A 19,978-nucleotide genomic window follows, 5' to 3' on the forward strand; every position below is an offset into this window, starting at 1 on the left:
TTTCCAAACTGATACCCCTCCACTTCTCCATTTATACAACTGAAACAAGGTGCTTCCTAAAACTGAAACGATGTAGCTTAATACAGTTTTATCTTAGGGGTTTCAGTCAAACATAAATGCAGTACCGTCATTTGTTTTTAAAGCCATAAATGCACTCTTGCACCATTGTCACCTGCTGATCTTGAAATCAAGTGGAAGCATGTGTCCATGCTACAAAGAAACAAAACTTGTAATCAAACAGTATAATGTTCACATAGTGAAACCCTCAGAAAAAACTCTGACCATCTGCATTCACAAAATCCAAATATTTATTATCCTACCAGAGTTTTTCTAAAAGTTTCACTATGAGAACATTACACCTGGTGATCTTGCCATCATCTGACAGCTTGCACCTGCTGCAGCCACCCCCTACACCCCTCCCTAGTTATGGCTCTGCCTCAAACCCTGATTGAAAGGGGATGAAATTAGATAATAGTTAATCATGTCGTAGGGATCTGACTAAATGGAATCTTGAGGCTAGCCTATAAATAATCTGTCTGATCAATAGCCAAGTATGAGCCTATGAACCTATATATACTTTAGAGAATTCTAGGACTGAGCCAATTTTCAACACAGTGATGTACATGGAATGTAAGAGAATGACATTCACCATCCTGAAGTGCAGCAGGGAATGTTTAATATACTGGAGGCATGTAAACCTGGAGTGGCTCTTTAACAAAGAATGTAGATGCAGACAACCTGCAAAACATAGGAAAAGAATCCCCATCAAAGGAGTAAAAAGCAGAGTTGTAAAGCGAGTTATGCGATATTTAACTTAAGTCAACCTAACAGAAGCAAGCAAGGCTAACATTAAGCAGTCCCAGGGATTCTTTACAAAGAGCAGGCAAGAAGACAAACATTTCCCTGGAAAGTTTAATTTTTGACACTTGAACAGGGTTTTAGTTATTTACAAATGGCCATATTATAGAAAGACAATTTTTGCTTGTTTTAGAAAACAAAACTTTTCTAAACATACTGTATAGTTACAAAAGTCTTTTAGGCTGCCCACAATTGGAAGAAAAGGGGTAAATAATTCCCTGCCCATCAACGTATTATGAGTGATTACCAGTGGGACAAGATTTTAGTTAGCTACAAAACACAATTTTACAGCAAAAAAATTAATATATCACACAACCTTCTGATGTCTGTCTCATCTACTGCCAACTAATCAATAATCAGCCAAAGTCACCTACTTACCTAATGTTTTCAACTATTTTGCGCAAAACCTACTACACCTTTTTTACAAATACAAATATTAAAAAGTTGGAAAAATCTGTAAATAAAGCATTATTGTAGGTCGGGTGATCTGTATCCCCTGCATTCCCTGCTACTTATAAGTGCATTAACTCCACAAACAATCACAGGGAAAGTGAACATCTACATTCTTTTTGTACATCTGTTTTTCTTAATCTGTAATTGGTTGAGCTTGATGAATGCAGTGTTGTTGACAAACAGGACTCCTGGCCATGGGCAATCACTGAGTTGGAGCTCATCAAATGGTTTGTCAATAAGGCGAATTCCTCTTGATTTATCTCTAAGAATATAGAAATATTCCTGACATGCTGCATGGGTATGGATCTGTTAATAGCCACATGAATACATGTACACCAATGGCCCGTAAACCATAAGCTACTTTTTAACCCCTCCAAAACTAGCACTATGCTTTTTGGAATTCCATAGAAACTTCACTGTTTACCTCCCTCTTAAATTATCCTCGATATCATAGAAACAACCTTTACCTTCAAATGCCAAGGATTAAGGTTTGATCGATATCTAAATGTCCATTTCCAGACAGACAGACTTGGGAAGCTCCCTCCTCTTCTTGGCCAAAACTATCTTCTCTGTTCTGTTTCAGCCAGCCAGAGTAGCTATTGCCAAAAGAGTTCTTCACTCTCAGCTAGAATACAGACTACCCATTTCTGTACCCCCTCAAAGGAAAAATCACTGCACTCCAATCAAACTCCAACAGCATCTGTCAATTCATCACCTACCTGTGAGAATCACTGCTTCGCCTTAGAAAAAAAGCTAAATGGCTACATATAAAACAAAGATCTAATCTACTGTTAGGGTCCCAACTCTGCAAACTGCTCTAATTCCACTAATTCCACACTCACTCCCCTTGTAGCTGAGCCTCATGAAAAAAAGAATCAGTAAATTTGAGACACTACTCATAAGCCACACCAGCTCTCATTACCCACAAAACCAAACTCTATAGCACTGTACATGCATTTTTCTCTCAGCAAATATTCTATGACAAGATCTTCCCATTGACCAAAAGGAAATTAATGCCTACTCCATATTCAGAATGTAAGTCAAAAAGCGCCAGTTCATCCAAGCCAAATAAATGCCCCTGTTCAACACAGGATTTATCACTTAACACAATAACCCTTTATCCTTTCCACTTCACAGAATTACTGAAGCTTCACCCACTCAAACGATTTATATATATATATATATATATATATATATATATATATATATATGAGTTCCCTTCAGAATCTCAAAATCCTAAAACCTCAAATTTCATATGGTCAAGACTATATGATCAAAATTTTAGAACTTCAAAATTCTAAACGGAGATCTGCATACAGCAGAGAATGGGAGATTTCCCTTTTCCTCGCTGTAGTGTGATCTCGGAGTCAATATATTTAAATAGTGGGGTATAGGAGGTGCAGGGGGGGTTCCCCCTCTGCAGAAATGTGTAAACAGATGTTTTTTTTTTTTTTGGATTTGTTTTGGAATTTCAGTATTTAGAAACATCGATCATATGGTCTCAATCATGTGACATTCGATGTTTTGGAATTTCGAGATTCTGAAGTGAATCCACACACACACACACACACACACACACACACACACACACACACACACACACACACATACACACACACTTTATATATATATATATATATATATATATATATATATATATATATGTATATATATATATATATATTATACATTGTATACTGTAACTAATCTGAGCTACTCTATCATTGCTTACATTTCTGCATTTTTTTTTTTTTTTTTTTTTTTTGGGATGTTTTGTATTTTACTTGGGCTGAGTCTGAAACCTTAGCAAACAATACATAAATACATAAATAAATAAATAAACATACATTATGAATAGTGTTTTTTAACCTTTTTGTGATGGAAAGACTTTGCAAACTCCAACTATGTTAGTCAAGGAACCCACACACATTCCATTTATGGTGACCATGCAATTTTTTAATATATCCATTTTTACAAATAGTGTACTTGGTAAAAAGAAAGGCCCTATGCAGATCTGTAAGCAGGGTAGGTTGAATGGGGTGGCTCCCCAGATGCAAGCTGTCAGAGGGCATGAGCATCAGGTGGCAATTAGGTGAGAGTGCAGTATGCACATTGTTTTATGAAGCCAGGAGCAGTGCTGTAGATAGGGTGGGACTAAGCGGCCAGCCCTCATCACAAGCAAGGCATTATGGGGCATTAGTTGGAGATGTGGAAAGGAATAACTGAAGCATGTGCAGTAATTACTGGAATGTAGCAAACAGTTTGCTACATTTTTAAGAAAAAATATGACTTTTTGTTTGTTTGTTTGTTTGTTTGTTTGTTTGTTTGTTTGTTTGTTTGTTTGCAGCTTGTTCTTGGAGTGAGGAGCACTGGCCAGATCAAGGACCCTTTTTTTTTAATTATTGTATTTCAACTCTTAGAGCTGTGGACACCAAATCAGAGACCAGCACTGGGCACTAGATGAGCCAGCTAGTGTTCTGGACACAAGAATATCACAACTTCGTAAGTGAATGATGATATTTGTGATCATGGCTGAAGCAGTTAGAGTGTGAAGAGAGTTGTGGTAAGAAACTGTAGAAAGCTTCAGTTATGGCAGCAGAAAAGAGTGTTGTTTTTTTTTTTTTTTTTGCTTCTCCCAGTTTGGGGATTTGTACAGGGCACCAGAAGAGCAGGCTAATGTTCTGACCTTATAGAAGAAGTGTGAGTGCATTAATGTTATTGATAACAAGACTGGGGCTTATAAGATTCACTTCATGGTGTTCTTTTAACTGTTGATAAATTACTTTGTAGGCCTCCTCCACACCAGCAAACTTCTCAACAAAATATTCAGCCCTATCAGGACTATGAAACTGAGTAATGACCTTCTCTCCTCAAAGCCACAGACAGGGAATTGAGAGGGCTCTACACAGACCTACAAGAAGAAGGAAGAGAATACAGCATGGCACTCACAGAATGGACTGTAAAGACATAAAAAAGCAATTCTCACCAACTGTACTATCATCACCAATAACAAAAATGACCTCCTGGGTCAACAAAGTTTGTCTTTATGAAGGAGAAAAGCATTCATGACTACCTGGAAGGGAAAAAACAAACCAATAACAACAGACAGAATGGGACTTTTAAGTGCAAATCACCAGATTGGGGATATTGTGAGCTGTGTGAACTTTTTTTTTTAATTGTCCTAACCTTGTAACAGTTTCTACTTAGGAAAAACTATCAACCCCCTTGAAATCTGAATGTCACACCATATTTCTGACATTAAATTAAAAGTTCTTAAGAATCCATTAGTCAAATGTAACCCTGATTTCCCAGGCCACTTGCATTTTATATTTTATGTGCTGGAAATGGTGGAACCCAAATACTTTTTCTTTCAAGAGGAGAGAACTTGCATGGCAACTTTGACTTAATGCTTTCAAAAAGCCAGGAATAAAAAACATGTGTTCCATTAAAAGCGTGTTAAACTTAAGGAAACAATCACAAAAGCTACTATTGAATCTGTTTTTATGCTGTATGCTTTTGTCATGTTTATCAGGCCATTTTGAGTCTTTTCTAGTAATTGACCACTATCTGGAAATGTTTTGAAAGCACATTTCATGCTCGCAAATTTTCCTAACATGCTAATAATAAAGTCAGTGTACTATAATCTGGAGATGTGCAAGACTGTACCTCCATATGCCCCATAAAAGTGGATAACTAGCATGGGCACTCATTAATAATGTTAAATTAATTGCTAAGGTTGCAAGGCCAAGACAGAAAGATAAATAAGATAGTGAGACATCCTTCATAGGAGATGCCAGCAACAACCTGCTCACCAGAATAAAGAAAACCCCACAGAAGCTGTACTGCCTCAGAGAAAGCCTGCAAGGAGAGAAAAACAGCCCCCCTAGAAGAAGTAAGAATAGTACTAAGGCAAATTAAGTAAAAGAAAGCAGCAGGCTCAGATGAGGGCACAGCACATACAATAAAGATGCTGGGTGAAATAAGGGAGAAATGGATCCTGACTACTTGTAACAGTGTGGAGAAAAGGTTTATCCCAGATGACCAGAGAATAAACATTCTTGTGCCAGTGTACAAGAACAAAGGGGACATCCACAACTCTGGGCAGTACAGAGGTATCAAACTCCAGTCACATTGCCTGAAAGACCTGGAGAGGGTGACTGATAAATGGATATGCAGAGTAGTAGAAAGTAATATGGAAGTAAGGATTTCGGATTTAGATCAGGATTCAGCACAACTGACTCAATGTTTGCAGTGAGAAAGATACTTGAGAAGAAGCTAGAAATGAAGCAAGAGTCCAACTGGGCATTCCTAGACTTGGAGAAAGTATATAACAAGGTAAAGGAAAGCTGATTTGGGCAGTACTGTGGTGATTCAAAGTCTCAGAAACATTGATACAATTAGTGACGGCTATGTACAAGAATCTATTGACTCAAGTACGAACAGTATTTGGTGTCACAGAGGGGTTCCCTGGGACAGTGGGTGTACACCAGACTTCAGCTCTGAGCCCACTGCTGTTCATACTGGTAATGGACTACATTGGCAAACAGGCCAGAGGGGACAGATCAACAAAGTTTCTGAAGGCAGACAATGAGGCATTATAGACAGACTCTGAGCAAGAACTTCGTCAAAGAATAGGGGAAAAGAATGCAAAACTGAAAGCACATGGGAAGAAACTAAGTACAGATAAGACCGTGGTAATGGCAGGAAACTGGGTAAATCAAAAGAAGCTGAGAACTGACATAGAAAGGAAGACAGTGGAAATGGTTAACAGTTTCAACTATCTCGAAGGGGTGGTTCAGGAGAAGGGAAGTCTGAATGAATAAGTCAATGCTAGAATCAGAGGGGCTGCAGCCAACTGGCATAGAGTGTCAGGTGTAGTCTATGACAGAAGAATGCCAAAGAAATTGAAATGCAAGGTGTACAAAACAGTGGCATGACTAGTACTACTGGGCAGTAAAGGCAGAGCAGGTGAGGAAGCTAGAGGTGATGGAAATGAAGTGCCTGAGATGGGTGGGACCAACAAAGAAATGAGGACATAAGAGCAGAAGCCAAAGTAGCTCATTTCCAGAAAAGATCAAAGAGAACAGATTATAGTTGTTTGGGCACATGTGCAGTAAAGCAGAAGACAATTTGGTGAAGAAGATTTGGGACAGACAGGAAGAAGGTAAGAGGAAATGATAGTGTCCAGCAAACAGGTAGATGGATTGTATGAGAGTAGATATGCGACAGTCAGGCATGAGTGTTGAAGAAGGCAGGAGTGTAGCACTGACTCAGGTGAGATGGCGGTAGTTAACATGTAGAAAATGGGAAAAGGGGGCCGATGATAAGGATGCTGATAAGAGCTAAAGCATTAATGAAGTTTCTAAACGTTACTTCTCTAAGTTATTACAAGTCTGAAAAAAGTGGGCACTTCAATCCAATCTTAAAACAAGGTTTGTTCTACCTAATGATTCTCCCATTATTAAACCATTTATGTTGACTATTCTTACTAAATATTCTGATTTTACCACTGGACGTACTTTGTTAAATATGGATCTGAAGAAGCACATCATGTAAAGCTGCTTTCTTTTACACATTAGTAACCCTATGTTTAAATATATTGTGAAAACACTTGAACGTATTTAAAAACTGTTCCCCCACTAAGACTGGATCGGATTCCAAATGGCAATATTTAGAACTTAACTGGTTACTTATCGATAATAGTCAAATATAGAACTGCATGAAATGGTTTTCATCCAATCAAAAGCTCATTCAAATAGGGCATAATCAACTCCATCAATTACATGCCATGGCTTTCATCTTATCAGAAGCTCATTCAAATAGAGTATAACCAACTTCACCAACTACATACTATGGCTGTCATCCTATCAGAAGCTTGACTAATGGATCCACCCTCTGTTTAGTGGCTATAAAAATTCATGCTGTTTGACTGTAGTACTCATGTCAGAAAAATCCATTTTCTTGGCTACTGTATTTATCCATCTTTGAATAAAGCCTTTTTTTTTTAAAAAGAACAATGAACATCTTGTTTTCAGAAAGGAGGGGGATGATATAATCAAAGGTAAACCTGATAATTTCATTTGGAGTACCACAAACAAGAAACTTTTAGGAGTAGGAAGACATTTCTGGCCGATCATATTTAATAAAAATGATTCCTTTGCCATGTTCTCTAGCACCATACTACTGCTCTGGGAGCTACTCCAAGTCTGTTTGATTTTTTTCAGTAACTATTTATGTGGCACTATGTTGAAGGACTTGATAAAGCCATAGTATGGAACACCGCCTCACCTTTCGAATCTAATGCTCTCATTATTATTACTCACTCACAGGCTCGCTAAGATTTGTTTGGTATGAGCCTCATTTTGCAAATGCACACTATTCTGGACTTTTCCTTTAAGAAAGATTCCATAATTATCCATACAACTCAGTTCAAAGAAAGAAAGATATATTTTATCTGTCCTGTTCAGATAACTTCCAAGCTTTTCAAAACTGGATGACTGTCGACCATACATGATAACTTTTAAAGCTACATAAAAAAGCTGAAATATTATTAAATGCAAAAGGAAATTATTTATTTTATTTGTCCTTCATTGACCAGGTTAGTCCCGCTAGGCTAGTAGCCTGTTTTCATGGAAGACCTGAGGTGGTATTTATTCTGTTAAGGGAAATTTGGCCAGGGCTGCAGGAAGCTTTGTCAACTCTTTTCAGTAGGTATCATGGGATTCTTTTACATCCATTTGTACTACCAACAAGTGAGGCAGATGGAGGCCTCAGATTAATGTCTCATCCAAAGGACAAGACATTCAGGAGAGCAGCATCCCCCTTATGTTGCACTGTAGTCTCAGCACTTGATCTACTTGATGTGAAATAGAATCTACAACCTTCCACCCAAAAGTAAGTGTGCTACCTATTGCACCACTGACACCGCATTAATTAATGGTTTCAAAACGCTGAAATTTCCATTGAAGGACACTACTATCACAAATAGAGCAGATACAGTGATAACAGGCAAGACTTCATTTATATTAGAACATTACTACCTTTACTTTTGGGTGTCTTAGAAATTCCTGCAACTTACATTTTGCAGTCTTTAATGCCAAAAACATGTAAGAAGCATTTATAAAGGTTTGCATAGTGATTTATCTTTCCGTATTGGATTACATTTATTGGAACAAGGGGTATACTTTATGAATAGCTTCAAGTAGTTAAACCACAGCATCAGCAAACGGCTTTTAAATCAAGAACAGAATATAGCTATCCTAATCATAAAGAATTACATTAGTAGATGTCATATCACAAAAGATAAATAGTGAAAATAGAAGTCAGGAATTTGTAAATATAAGCCACTCTGGATAAGTGTCTGGCTACAGCCCAGGTGACCTTGGTTGTATTGGCTGCTTGGGCGACTGAGTGACAGGGGGGGGGGTGGGCAGGCCTAACCTGGGAGGGACGGCAGCTGTCCCTAAAGGGAGAAGTGGTCCAAAGACAGGATTTGCCCTCGGATGTAGTCAACAAGCTTGATGGGGGTGCGGGTAAAAGGAAGTAGGTAGGGCATATAAAAAGAAACAAATGAAAGCACAGAGAGCAAAACCATCAGGATGCCCGTAGGATCCTTGACCAGACTCAGCAATACTGGAGTAGCCCATGAGGGGTAGAGGGATTGCTGGTAGACTCAGCATGGACATGAGTCACTGGAGGCAGAGCAGCAGGATGAGGTCCAAGGAGACAAAAAAAAAGAGAATTTATAATTACAATGAAACTTAGTAGAATTAAGAACATAATCCTTTATTCCTTTTTGTTATTTAGCTTATGTAAACTATTAGATGGATTGCTTCATTTACAAAGGAGTAACTGCTGTCACTTCTTCACAACAAAAAACAAAATTTAAAACTGAACCCAGTTATGATACTATTACTAAGGTGCCCCAAACGTTACATTTACTTAAAGTTAGTCACTCTATGAGGCCATTTGCAACTTAGTCATGAATCACTGTGCATTTATATATGCACAGTTTGATAAATTACTTAAACGTGCAAAAATAAGCTATCGTTCCAGTTTTCTTATCTATGCAATACTTTGAACTTCACATGTAGCTAGTCTGCAATACACTTCTTTCAAAACATGTCCAGAATACATGCATTATGGTCGATATGCCTGCATTAATACACAAAAGTTGAAGAATGGAATATGTGAACTTTAAAATGCTCATGTGAAATAACATTGCCAAAAAATAATAATAAAGGTTCTTTACCTAAATACAAAGTCGGCATGATCTATTTCTTCTCGACAGCTACTGTTTCTCAGGATTCCAGAATTTCCAACTACAGCACAGGTTTTGTAAGGGTAGCCCATTAAGGCCTGTGACTATTGGAGGAAAAACAACAATTATATGAAGTTATGGCATGTTTCAGTCTGAGAATTCCTTCTGCAGTAATTTATATTTATATAAAGTGTACCATTTTGTTTTACTTTTTTCTTGAATTGTCCTTCTTATCTTTTCCCCACCCTAAAAGTATTCTTTAGTTAATTCAGTAGTATACAACCTTGTATACAATTTGCTCAGCTTTTTTATTAGTCCGAACAAAAGATTATAGCTATTATATTATTGTGTATAAAGAAAACATTAAAGACTCAGTTTTTAATCCTCAATGGATGTAGACTTATAGAAAATTAAGGATTATTCCAAAGTAAGTGACAAAACTATGGTTCATAATTGACATGATCAAAAACAGTTGAAATGTTGGTATCTCAACTTGTAATCAGAATTAAAATCAATCCACTGATATATTACAAAATCAAGTGGTATTTTGCAGTATTTTAAGAACACAACCTAAACTCTTTTTATTATCCTTGAAGGCCTTTCCCTAATTTAGCACAAACATAAATACTATGAAGGTTCCTTCCATTAATGTTAATACACAAGCTTGACTGAGGTTATCAACAAGGGATGAGCCCTCTTTATAAATATGCCTTTCCATAAAAGTGGAAGTCAGCTTTCATGGATTTTTCTTTTAGGTTCATAGGTAGGTACTAGGCTATCTGCCCGAAGGTATTTATAAGCCTAGCCAGAATGTGTTGGCTTTTGCCACCCCCTTAGATTAATTCCCTGTGCCTCTGTCCAGCAGGACCACTGAATTGATCCCCGAGATAAACTTTCTGTTTCCCATCCACTCGTCAAGATTTCTTTTGAAGAGTGTTAGCGAGGTGCTCTGTCTAATGTAGATTGGGATCTTGTTCCAAAGGATGGGAAGTCTCTGGGACAGGAATCTATTCCTCCAGCACTTCCTATTTATTGTTGTGGTGAGGTTGAGATCCCTAGAGCATGTGGCTCATGGGGATAAGGTTTTCTTTAGGTGGAGCATGTCCATTAATTCTGGGTTGGATATGGCCATGTATGTCAGGCAGAGATCACCTCTGACTAGGCGGTATGCAACCGAGTACAGCTGTAATTTCTTCAGTCGAGCTGCATAGGGCATCTGTTTGAGGCCAGTGATCCTCTTGGTGAGGTACTTCTGAGGTCTATCCAGCTGTTGCAGGTGTCTTGTAAGGTACATCCCAAATGGGGCGTTGTACTCTATGATGGGTCTGATGAGTGATGAGTAGAGGGGCACAGTGACCTCTTTTGATCTGGATGTGAACCCTTTTGTGATTAGGTGGGCCACATAGAAGGATTTTCTAACCACTTTCGCAATGTGATGATCCAAGGTGAGGTTACTGTCTACTTGGGTCCCCAGATCCCTTATCACGTCTTCCGTATTTAGGGGACTACCACCTATGTAGTAGTTTGTGGGTATTTTGTTTTTTCCAAAGGGGATGACTATGCACTTTTTGGCATTTAGCTTAAGGCCATGATTTTGACACCAGGTATCTGTCTCAGTGAGATCCTTTTGGAGGATGTCTGTATCAGCCAGAGAGTCAGTTATAGCCCCTAGTTTGCAGTCGTCTGCAAACTTGGTCAGCCATAGTCCTCCTGTGCTTGTCTGTACCTCTTGAGAAGTATATGCCGAACAGGAGTGGTTTTAGGACTGAGCCCTGGGGAACTCCACTTGTAACCGATTTAGAGTTGGACCTAGCTCCCGCAAATCTCACCATGTGTGTTCTGTCCATGAGCCAGTTGGCAACCCATCTTATGAAGTAGGGATTTATGTTCAGGCTGGTGAGCTTGTCTATAATACCAGAATGGGGAATGGTGTTGAAGGCCTTTGCAAGGTCTAGGTAGGCTGTGTGTACCACTTTTCCCTCATCTATTGCCTTTGCAACTTTCTCAAAGAAGTCCACCAGGTTTAGGAGTCATGATCTGCCCTTAACAAAGCCGAACTGGGTAGGGTCCAGTGTTTGGAGGTTCTCAATGTCTCTGTTAATGAGTTCCATGATGATGCGCTCCATAGCCTTGCAGACCAAGCTAGTCAGGCTTATAGGGCGATAGTTCCTGGGGTCTGTTGTGGCTCCACCTTTGTGAAGCGGAATAACCGCTGCTGTGCGCCACTCTATGGGCACGTAGCCTGTGGAGAGGCTGAGTTTGAACAGTATGTTTAGGTGAGGGGTTAGTTCGTCTTTGAGCTCATGTAGGACGCAGCCTGGGACACCATCCAGTCCCATTGATGCTGTGTTTTTGGCTTTGGAGAGGGCTGTTTTAACCTGAGTGTCTGTGATTTTAGGGACTCTACATTCTTCTGGTATGGTTATGGGCCCTCTTGGGGGTGAGAGGGGGGTGAAGTTTGCGCTGAACTTGTCTGCCAGGATATTGGCGATATTGGTCAGTTCAGTGTATTTTATGACATTCTGCACTAAATCCAAGCAGATCTGAGCATTGCCACTTAGATTCTTGACATAGCTAAAGAATGCCTTGTGGTTATCTTTGGAGTCCTTGGCAATTTTTCTTTCAAAGCTCGCCTTGGATGATTTTATGAGGGATCGAAGTTTCTTGCTGATACTGATCAGGGATGTCTTCCCTTCTTGGGATTTTACTCTTTTCTGTACTAGTTTCCTCCTTTTATTGTGTAGCTTGATTATGGCAGGAGTCCACCAGACTGGTTTCCTTTTCTTGGAGGAGTGAGTCTTGGTTTTGCTTGGGATGGCATGATCCATGCATTCTTGTAGGTGCTCATAGAATGCATTAGTGAAGGATTTTGCAGCTTGGACAGTGTTATCCTTCAGCATGGGGGCTTTAAAACCTTCCACCTCGGTCTTAAGCAACGTGAAGTTTGCTTTTGAAAAGTTTTTCACTGTGTTTTTTTTTGTCCGGGGGTGGGGGCGGAATATGGATATCCAAATTGATTTGTTTATGGTCAGATCTAACCAGCGAGGGGTTGACCTCCAGTGTGGAACACCGGTCGCCCATGTTGGTGATGGCCAGGTCCAATATGTTGTCACCTCTGGTGGGTGTGTTGACCAGTTGAACCAGGGCATTTGAGTTTATAAATTCTAGGAAATGTTGGGCAAGGGAGTTAGTACTTCAGTAGTTCTCCCAGTTAATGTTTGGGTAATTGAAATCACGCAATATTAGGGTGTTTGGTAGGACCTTTATGTTTCCCAGTGTTTCCAGAAATGTGGAATGGGGGTCCTGGGACATGGTGGGTGATCTGTAGCAAGCTACAATTTGAATTGCAGTTTTACCCATTGTTAGTTGCATGTGGATGATCTCTGAAGCATCGTGCTGTGCCACTAACCTGGAGGTGCGGGTATCCTTGATGAATATGGATATGCCCCTGCCTTTTGTATTTTGGTTTGGGTTCTGTGGCTGAAATGTATGGTATGAGTTGTAGCCTGGTAGTGCTGGGGTGCTCTCTGGAGCCTTAAACCAGGTTTCTGTTACTGCACATATATCGATTTTCTCCATACTGAGGAGTGCCTCGAGTGCGTGCATTTTGAGGTTCAGACTTCTGGCATTACCCTCAGTTTTTTGTTACTTGTGCTATTTACGGTGGTGGGTATGTCTTTTGAGCCTTGCCTAAAAAAAGGCACTATGGAGGTGGCAAGAGCCTTGGCCAGTATTCGAAAGCCTAGGGGTGACAGGTGCAAGCCGTCTCTAGCAAAGCAGCGTGGCTTGTCGAGCATGTCGTCCCAGGTGGACAGACACTGGATCCCCTTTGAATGACACCAGAAACTTAGCCAATTGTTGAAATTGAGAATTTTTTTCTTTATACCGTGGTATCATTCTTATTGAGCGCAGGATGTTACTCAGGGTCAGGGTCATACCGGCCTGGACTACGTGATCAGAGAGCTCTTCCATGTCTCTTTTCATGTAGTCCAGAGAGGTATGGCTCAGGTCATTCACACCAACGTGGACAATGACAGAGTCATATTTGTACTTGTTCTGTAGTGACCTGAGTGCTTGTGTTATGTGGCGGATTCTGGCGCCCGACAGGCAGCTAACAGTAACTTTCTCCTTATTCAACTTAGTGAGTGGGACGTCAGTGTGCCTGACTATAGAGTCACCTATTACTAGTATGTTGGGTATGTTATTTTGCCTTATGGGCTGTGATTGTATGGCACACTGGTTTTGTGAAGTATGTGTTTCATAGTTTGTGTTGGGAGGTGGAGGTTGCTTGGATGTTTGCTTTGGAGGTCTCTGTTGGCTTTGCAGATTTTTATTTAGAGTCTCCAAGTATGTTTTCATGTATTTATGTGTGTTTTTTTCCAGTGCTGCTTTAATGGGTTTATGTGAGACTGGTGGTGTGATGCAAGTATTTCCCTTCTCCTCTGGACTATCTGATCCAGTCTTGGGATGAGAGAGCTTAGCCTCCAGTTTGGCCGAATAATTGCATCTCTCACATGTATTAGTGTTTGGTGATAGGAGGAGGGGGTTGTCTGTGTAAATGAGGCAGTTGTAACATTGCCTCAAAATGCCCAGATTCACCAGTTGGACTGGAGAGTACACCTGACACTGCCCTTTGGACATGCCTGGATAGGTACAGGGAACTGTTTTACTGGGTGGCTGGTAAGGTCGAATAGAGAGCCTTGTCCTTCTGTACCATACAGGAGGGTCTAGTGCTAAGGTTTATAAGTGCTTGCTATAAGTTTTGAGGAAGTGCCAGGCTGAGAAAAACAGTGGCTTGACTGCTTAAGTTGAACGTTTGTCTAGTTCCAAGGGAAAAATCGAAGAGGAGACTTTGTGGAGCTGGGAATAGTTTTACCCTAGCTAACCGGTGCTGCCCGGCATGCAAAACTGGGCAAATATGGTATTTATAGCAGGGAAATGAAAGAGATAGAAATTAGCCCAAAATGGCCAATAAACTACTAATTTCTGGGCTGAAACCACTCCTCCGGGGACAGACAGGCTGCTCAAAGCTCCCCTCTCTCACAGGTGAACGGAGAACTTCCTTTTATCCAAGTAAGGTATGGGCAAACACAGATTTGTAACACAGCCCTGAATTCAGCACTAACCTGAAAACTGGACTATACTAGCTTAGAAAGGTGGGAAACAAGTATATATATATATATATATATATATATATATATATATATATATATATATTATTTTTTAGAAAATAAAGCAGATACACTCAAACAACACTTTAAATGCACAGAAAAGGATACTTATTGTTATATATCTCAGATCAGAGTTGTAGACAATGCCCCTAGTAATAAAGTAGGAAGAAACACAAATACAGTAAAAGCAGATGTATAAAGTACAATAGAAAATGAACAAACTGATTTAAACAAGTTACCCAATTATCCAGAAAATGGCTCAAAACTGAGCCCTGTTCCAGCAGTCTTCAAACAGATAAGCTTTAACTGCACACCCCTGGTTACTAGGATGCAGGAGAACCTTCTCCAAAAAAGATGGTCTGGATCAGTGCTCAAGTTATACAAACAAAGATAGATTCAGTAGGCCTGAATCTGGTCTATGCTACAGCAACAAACCGCACCAATTTCAGAAAGAAACAATTCGAATAAGCAGGCACAATAAGCCTGTGACCAGATATTCCCAGCTCATAAGGGCAGAATCCAGCCTCTCCTCCCACAAGAGTACAGACCACACACCTTCTTAATGTAGAATAACTGGCCTGAAGCCCGAGTGCTTAAGACAGAACTAATACACTTTTAGAATAGCAGACACTGGGCCTTCAATCAGCAATTCCCAGCTTAGAAGGATGTAAACTACCTGTCCTGCCACAACAGTGCAGACCACAAACCTTCTTAATGTAAAACAGCCTGTATGAAGCCCAAGTGCTTAAATCAAAAGACTTAGAATAACAGTTACAGTTTAATCAGGCTACTACCAAGCAGTAATAAATGCAGCAGAATAAATAAAAGTGAGTACTTTTAAGAAAAGCAAAAGAAAGTAGGATGAAAGACATACAGTAAAGACAAATACAGTAAAAGCAACTTTTTTTTTTATTATTTGCCTTCTCAAATCTACTCTCTGTATTAAGTAGAGTGAACACTAGACTCAGAATATGATCTCACTGTACTCGGTTAAGTGAGCAAATGAGATGGACCCAGGAGGAGTGTTCTAATACAGACTTACAGGAGGGGCGGGCAGTTCCAGAGCCACTAACACCAACACAAGAACAGGGAGGGTGGGTCCGGAACTCTAACTGCACAGAGACACAGACCACACTGTAAAACACACAACAGAAAAAATGAAACTACAGTACTTTTAAATCTGCAAGTTTGTACTTAACAGAATATTAAAATGCAAGTTTCACTTCTTTTATCTAGTGAAAGACGCCATTAGTCAGATAAGTCAGATAAACTGTATGCACAGAATATTTAATTTATGCCTCATTTCTAATTATTTAATGTGCACTTGACCAAATAAGTAAATATATATCAAATAAAAAGAATGACCATAAAAACAATATGGAACCACATGTAATAATACAGTAAACACTTTCATTTACTACAAATACATTTGCTACTGAATACCAGGACTAAGGTGCTTTATACTCATAGATCCTATATGCCAGATTATGTATCCAGTCCTGCAGGCAGCAAAACCTAACATTGCACCATACTGAGTTTATTCAACTAATGGAGAGGACAAGCTATTCCACTGTAATGCGTTTCATCATGAGTCAGCATTTCACTTGGCATCTGTAAGGCTCACTGGTGAAAGACTGACTGTGCTTTGTTTTGGTGGAGTTATGCCCCAAGAGGTTAGCTGCTGATTTCTTGGTACACAGTTAGTTTAAGCAGTAGTTATACACGTTGCATGTTTTAGTCAGGAACACAAAGAATGTTTTTGAAGGGGTCTGTGCATATGTGTGTTGGTGTGTGTTTGTGTGCACTTTAAAGAAATGAAGATAAGCAGAATCCTGATCCTCCTAGCAAATATCCTCCATTATTCCTCACTGCAGCAGCAGGAGCCTAGCTTACTCCCAGCTGCCAGGAACTTACCTTACGCCCAGCTGCCAGGATCCTGCCTTACTCCTACCTGCCAGGATCCTGCCTTACTCCTACTTGCCAGGATCCTGCCTTACTCCCAGCTGCCAGCAACCTACCTTACTCCCAGCTGCCAGGATCCTGCATTACTCCCAGCTGCCGGGATCCTGCATTACTCCTACTTGCCAGGATCCTGCCTTACTCCCAGCTGCCAGCAACCTACCTTACTCCCAGCTGCCAGGATCCTGCATTACTCCCAGCTGCCGGGATCCTGCATTACTCCTACCTGCCGGGATTCTGCCTTACTTCCAACTGCCAGGAACATGCCTTACTCCCAGCTGCCAAGATCCTGCATTACTCCCAGCTGCCAGGATCCTGCCTTACCCCCAGCTGCCAGGATCCTGCCTTACTCCCAGCTACTAGGATCCTGCCTTATTCCCAGCTGCCAGGATCCTGCCTTATTCCAGCTGCTAGGATCCAGCCTTACACCCAGCTGCCAGGAATCTACCTTACTCCCACCTGCCAGGACACAATGTCTTCAAAGCAGAAGTAGAGTGTACAGTTTGAGTGTAGGGGTGGGGGGCAAGGAAAGGGTCTGGATTTCAGCTGGACTGGACAACCTGGGGTACGTGAACGCAGGTCTGAATGTGGAAAATGGTTAAATATATCTGCTTGGAAAAACTGCCGCTGTTCAGAAAAAAATAATACCTTCTTATCCTGAGGGCTGCAAGTTCTCTAACCTACTTGTTATTCTAACTAGTCAAAAGGTGGAAGCTTCTTCTAGATCATTGACAAGAAGTAAAGGAAAGGTTCACTGTACCATGAAGTTTAGTGGTAGAAGGCAGCTTATACCCCACAGTTATCATTTACATTATATATATATATATATATATATATATATATATATATATATATATATATATATTATATATACATTTTCATACTATATATATATATATATATATGTGTGTGTGTGTGTGTGTATATATATATATATATATATATATATATATATATATATATATATAGCACATATACAAACATTATATAACACACACACACACACACACACACACACACATATCCTGATAACATAGTCCAGATAAAGGATGTGGTAAATACATGTAACGGGTACCCTATATATATTGATATCTATATGTATACAAGTATGTTTTATATGTAGTCCTGCATCATTATCTGCAGCATTTATCTATACTCTCGGTGCATCACTAGCTCCTTATTCAGATTGTCAGTGCACCATCACATTTACTAAAATTTCCCAACATTTATACCCTTCACAAATAAGAGGAACTGACACCCCTAGAAATAGCATTCATCTCTCAAAAATATACTAGCCCACCTAAAATAACGCTGTCAACCAAAAGATAAATTAGGTTAATTAAAAATGCTAAATAACAAAAATAATATCAAAAATATACCAGAGTTGTAATAGTCATCTGGCAGAGTACCTTAAATGGAATTTCTACAGTGGTGACCGTACACAGTCTACACTGACCGTGAATGAAAGATATGACTGTACAGTATGGTTACACCACTATATGTCTGGAGTGCAGCCATGAATGAGTGCATGTCATCTCTCCCTAATGCATGTCTTGGAGAAGGGAGACTTAGGTCCATACAATGGGAGCATTTAGAGGAATGTTCTTTTGGAGGCTTAAATGTATGCACATATTTTATCTATGTTTAGGTTTCTTGCTTCTTTCTATAAATATATGTCTGAATTAAAAAGTTGCATTTTCTTTCAGATTGTCTCTACAGTGCTGTTTAGAACATGTTCTTTAATTATTTATTTATTTATTTATTTTACATTTGTTGACCGGGCTAGTCTAGCTGGACATATATCCGTTTACAGTAGAGGCCCGGGGAGAAAAGCTCCAGTACAGATAAAATTACAGTGATTTGTAACAAATAAAAACATTTATAACAATAATAAAAAAGATTTTTTCTACATAGAATTATAAATGGTACAAGAGAGGATAGCAATAACATTTGAAAACTAGTAAGTCATGTTCTACAAGAGAGGATAGCAAAAACATTTAAAAACGTATAAGTCATGTTCTACAAAAAAATAATAAGAACTAAATACTAAGGATAAAATAATCTAAGGCATACCTTAAGATTCAACTCTCATCTCCAGAAGGCATCAGGTAGGGGCTTAGTAAGGGGACAGGAAAAAAAAATTTAGGTGTATTGAGAATTACTTTCAGTCGGGATTGGTACAGGGACATAGCCAATGTGAAGTAAGATGTTCTTTGAGTTGTCTTTTGAACAGAGAGGTAGACTCTAGAGTAGTTATATTTTGAGGGAGTTGATTCCAGTGTTTACCTATGGAATTTGAAAATAATGCATCCCCAGCTTTATTATATGATTTAGTTATGGATACTAGGAACTTATTTGCAGAACGAAGTGTGGTTAGGTTCTTGTATGGAGAAATAAGGTTTGCCAGGCTCGGAGTATTATCAGGGAAATGAAGAGTTTTATGAATGATAAGTAATTGTTGGTACAATAGGTGGTTATTTAGTTCTAGCCAGTTTAGTTGTTTGAGCTTGTGACAGTGGTGAGTTCTAAGGGGAGTAGCATTAATGAATCTAGCTATACTGTTGTAGCAGGTAGAGAGTTTGTTGATGTTATTTTTAGATAGTGTGGTAAATATAGCTGAAGCATAAAAAAGGGTGGAAAGCAGGTGGGTCTGTGCAATGGCTTTTCTAGCTGCTGGGTTAAGGAAGGGTTTAATTCTATAGAGTGTCCCAATTTTTTTATTAACAGCTTTAATAGTAGTGTTAATTTGGTCATCAAAGTTAAGATGGTTGTCAATGGTTACACCTAATAGTGGAGTGGTATTGTCAGGGTTAATACAGGTGGCATTATTTGAGGAGATAGTGAAAAAAGGTGTAGGAGATTTATTAGTAGGAGTAAAGAGAAGTAGCTTAGTTTTTTTGGGGTTAAGGAGGAGGCAGTGCTGCATAAACCATTTTTCAACGTTATGAAAGGTTGTTTGGGTGATGGACTGGAGAGAGGGAACATCTGTAGCAGAGCAGATCAATGTCGAGTCATCTGCATATTGGATGCAGGTTGTTTGTGGCACATTCAAATAAAGGTCATTGATAAATACTGAGAAAAGAAGGGGTCCAAGGATAGATCCTTGTGGAACACCAATATTTACTGGGAGTAAGGATGATAGGTTATTCTCCCAAAGCACTGCTTGTTGCCTGTTTTCGAGATAGCTTCTAAACCACTGTAAAGAATGTGAGCTTAGAGAGAGGATGTTAAGTTTTTCCAGAAGTATGTTATGGTTAACCATATCAAAAGCCTTTGA

The 19,978-nt window shown here is 39.4% G+C and overlaps 1 protein-coding gene across 2 annotated transcripts in view; it reads right to left on the reverse strand.

Annotated features, from left to right (window-relative positions):
• The window catches only part of ST8SIA6 (ST8 alpha-N-acetyl-neuraminide alpha-2,8-sialyltransferase 6), a 1,083,972-nt gene that overhangs the window by 406,658 nt on the left and 657,336 nt on the right, over positions 1-19,978 (reverse strand). For both annotated transcript variants that reach the window (XM_044067540.1, XM_044067539.1), the window contains exon 5: positions 9,563-9,675. In XM_044067540.1, the coding sequence (XP_043923475.1) occupies positions 9,563-9,675 (113 nt within the window). The remainder of the gene's footprint in view (positions 1-9,562; positions 9,676-19,978) is intronic.

This window comes from Protopterus annectens, chromosome 3.part1 (assembly GCF_019279795.1).
Source record: "Protopterus annectens isolate FY-2018-M chromosome 3.part1, PAN1.0, whole genome shotgun sequence".
In the NCBI taxonomy this organism is placed as follows: Eukaryota; Metazoa; Chordata; order Ceratodontiformes; family Protopteridae; genus Protopterus; species Protopterus annectens.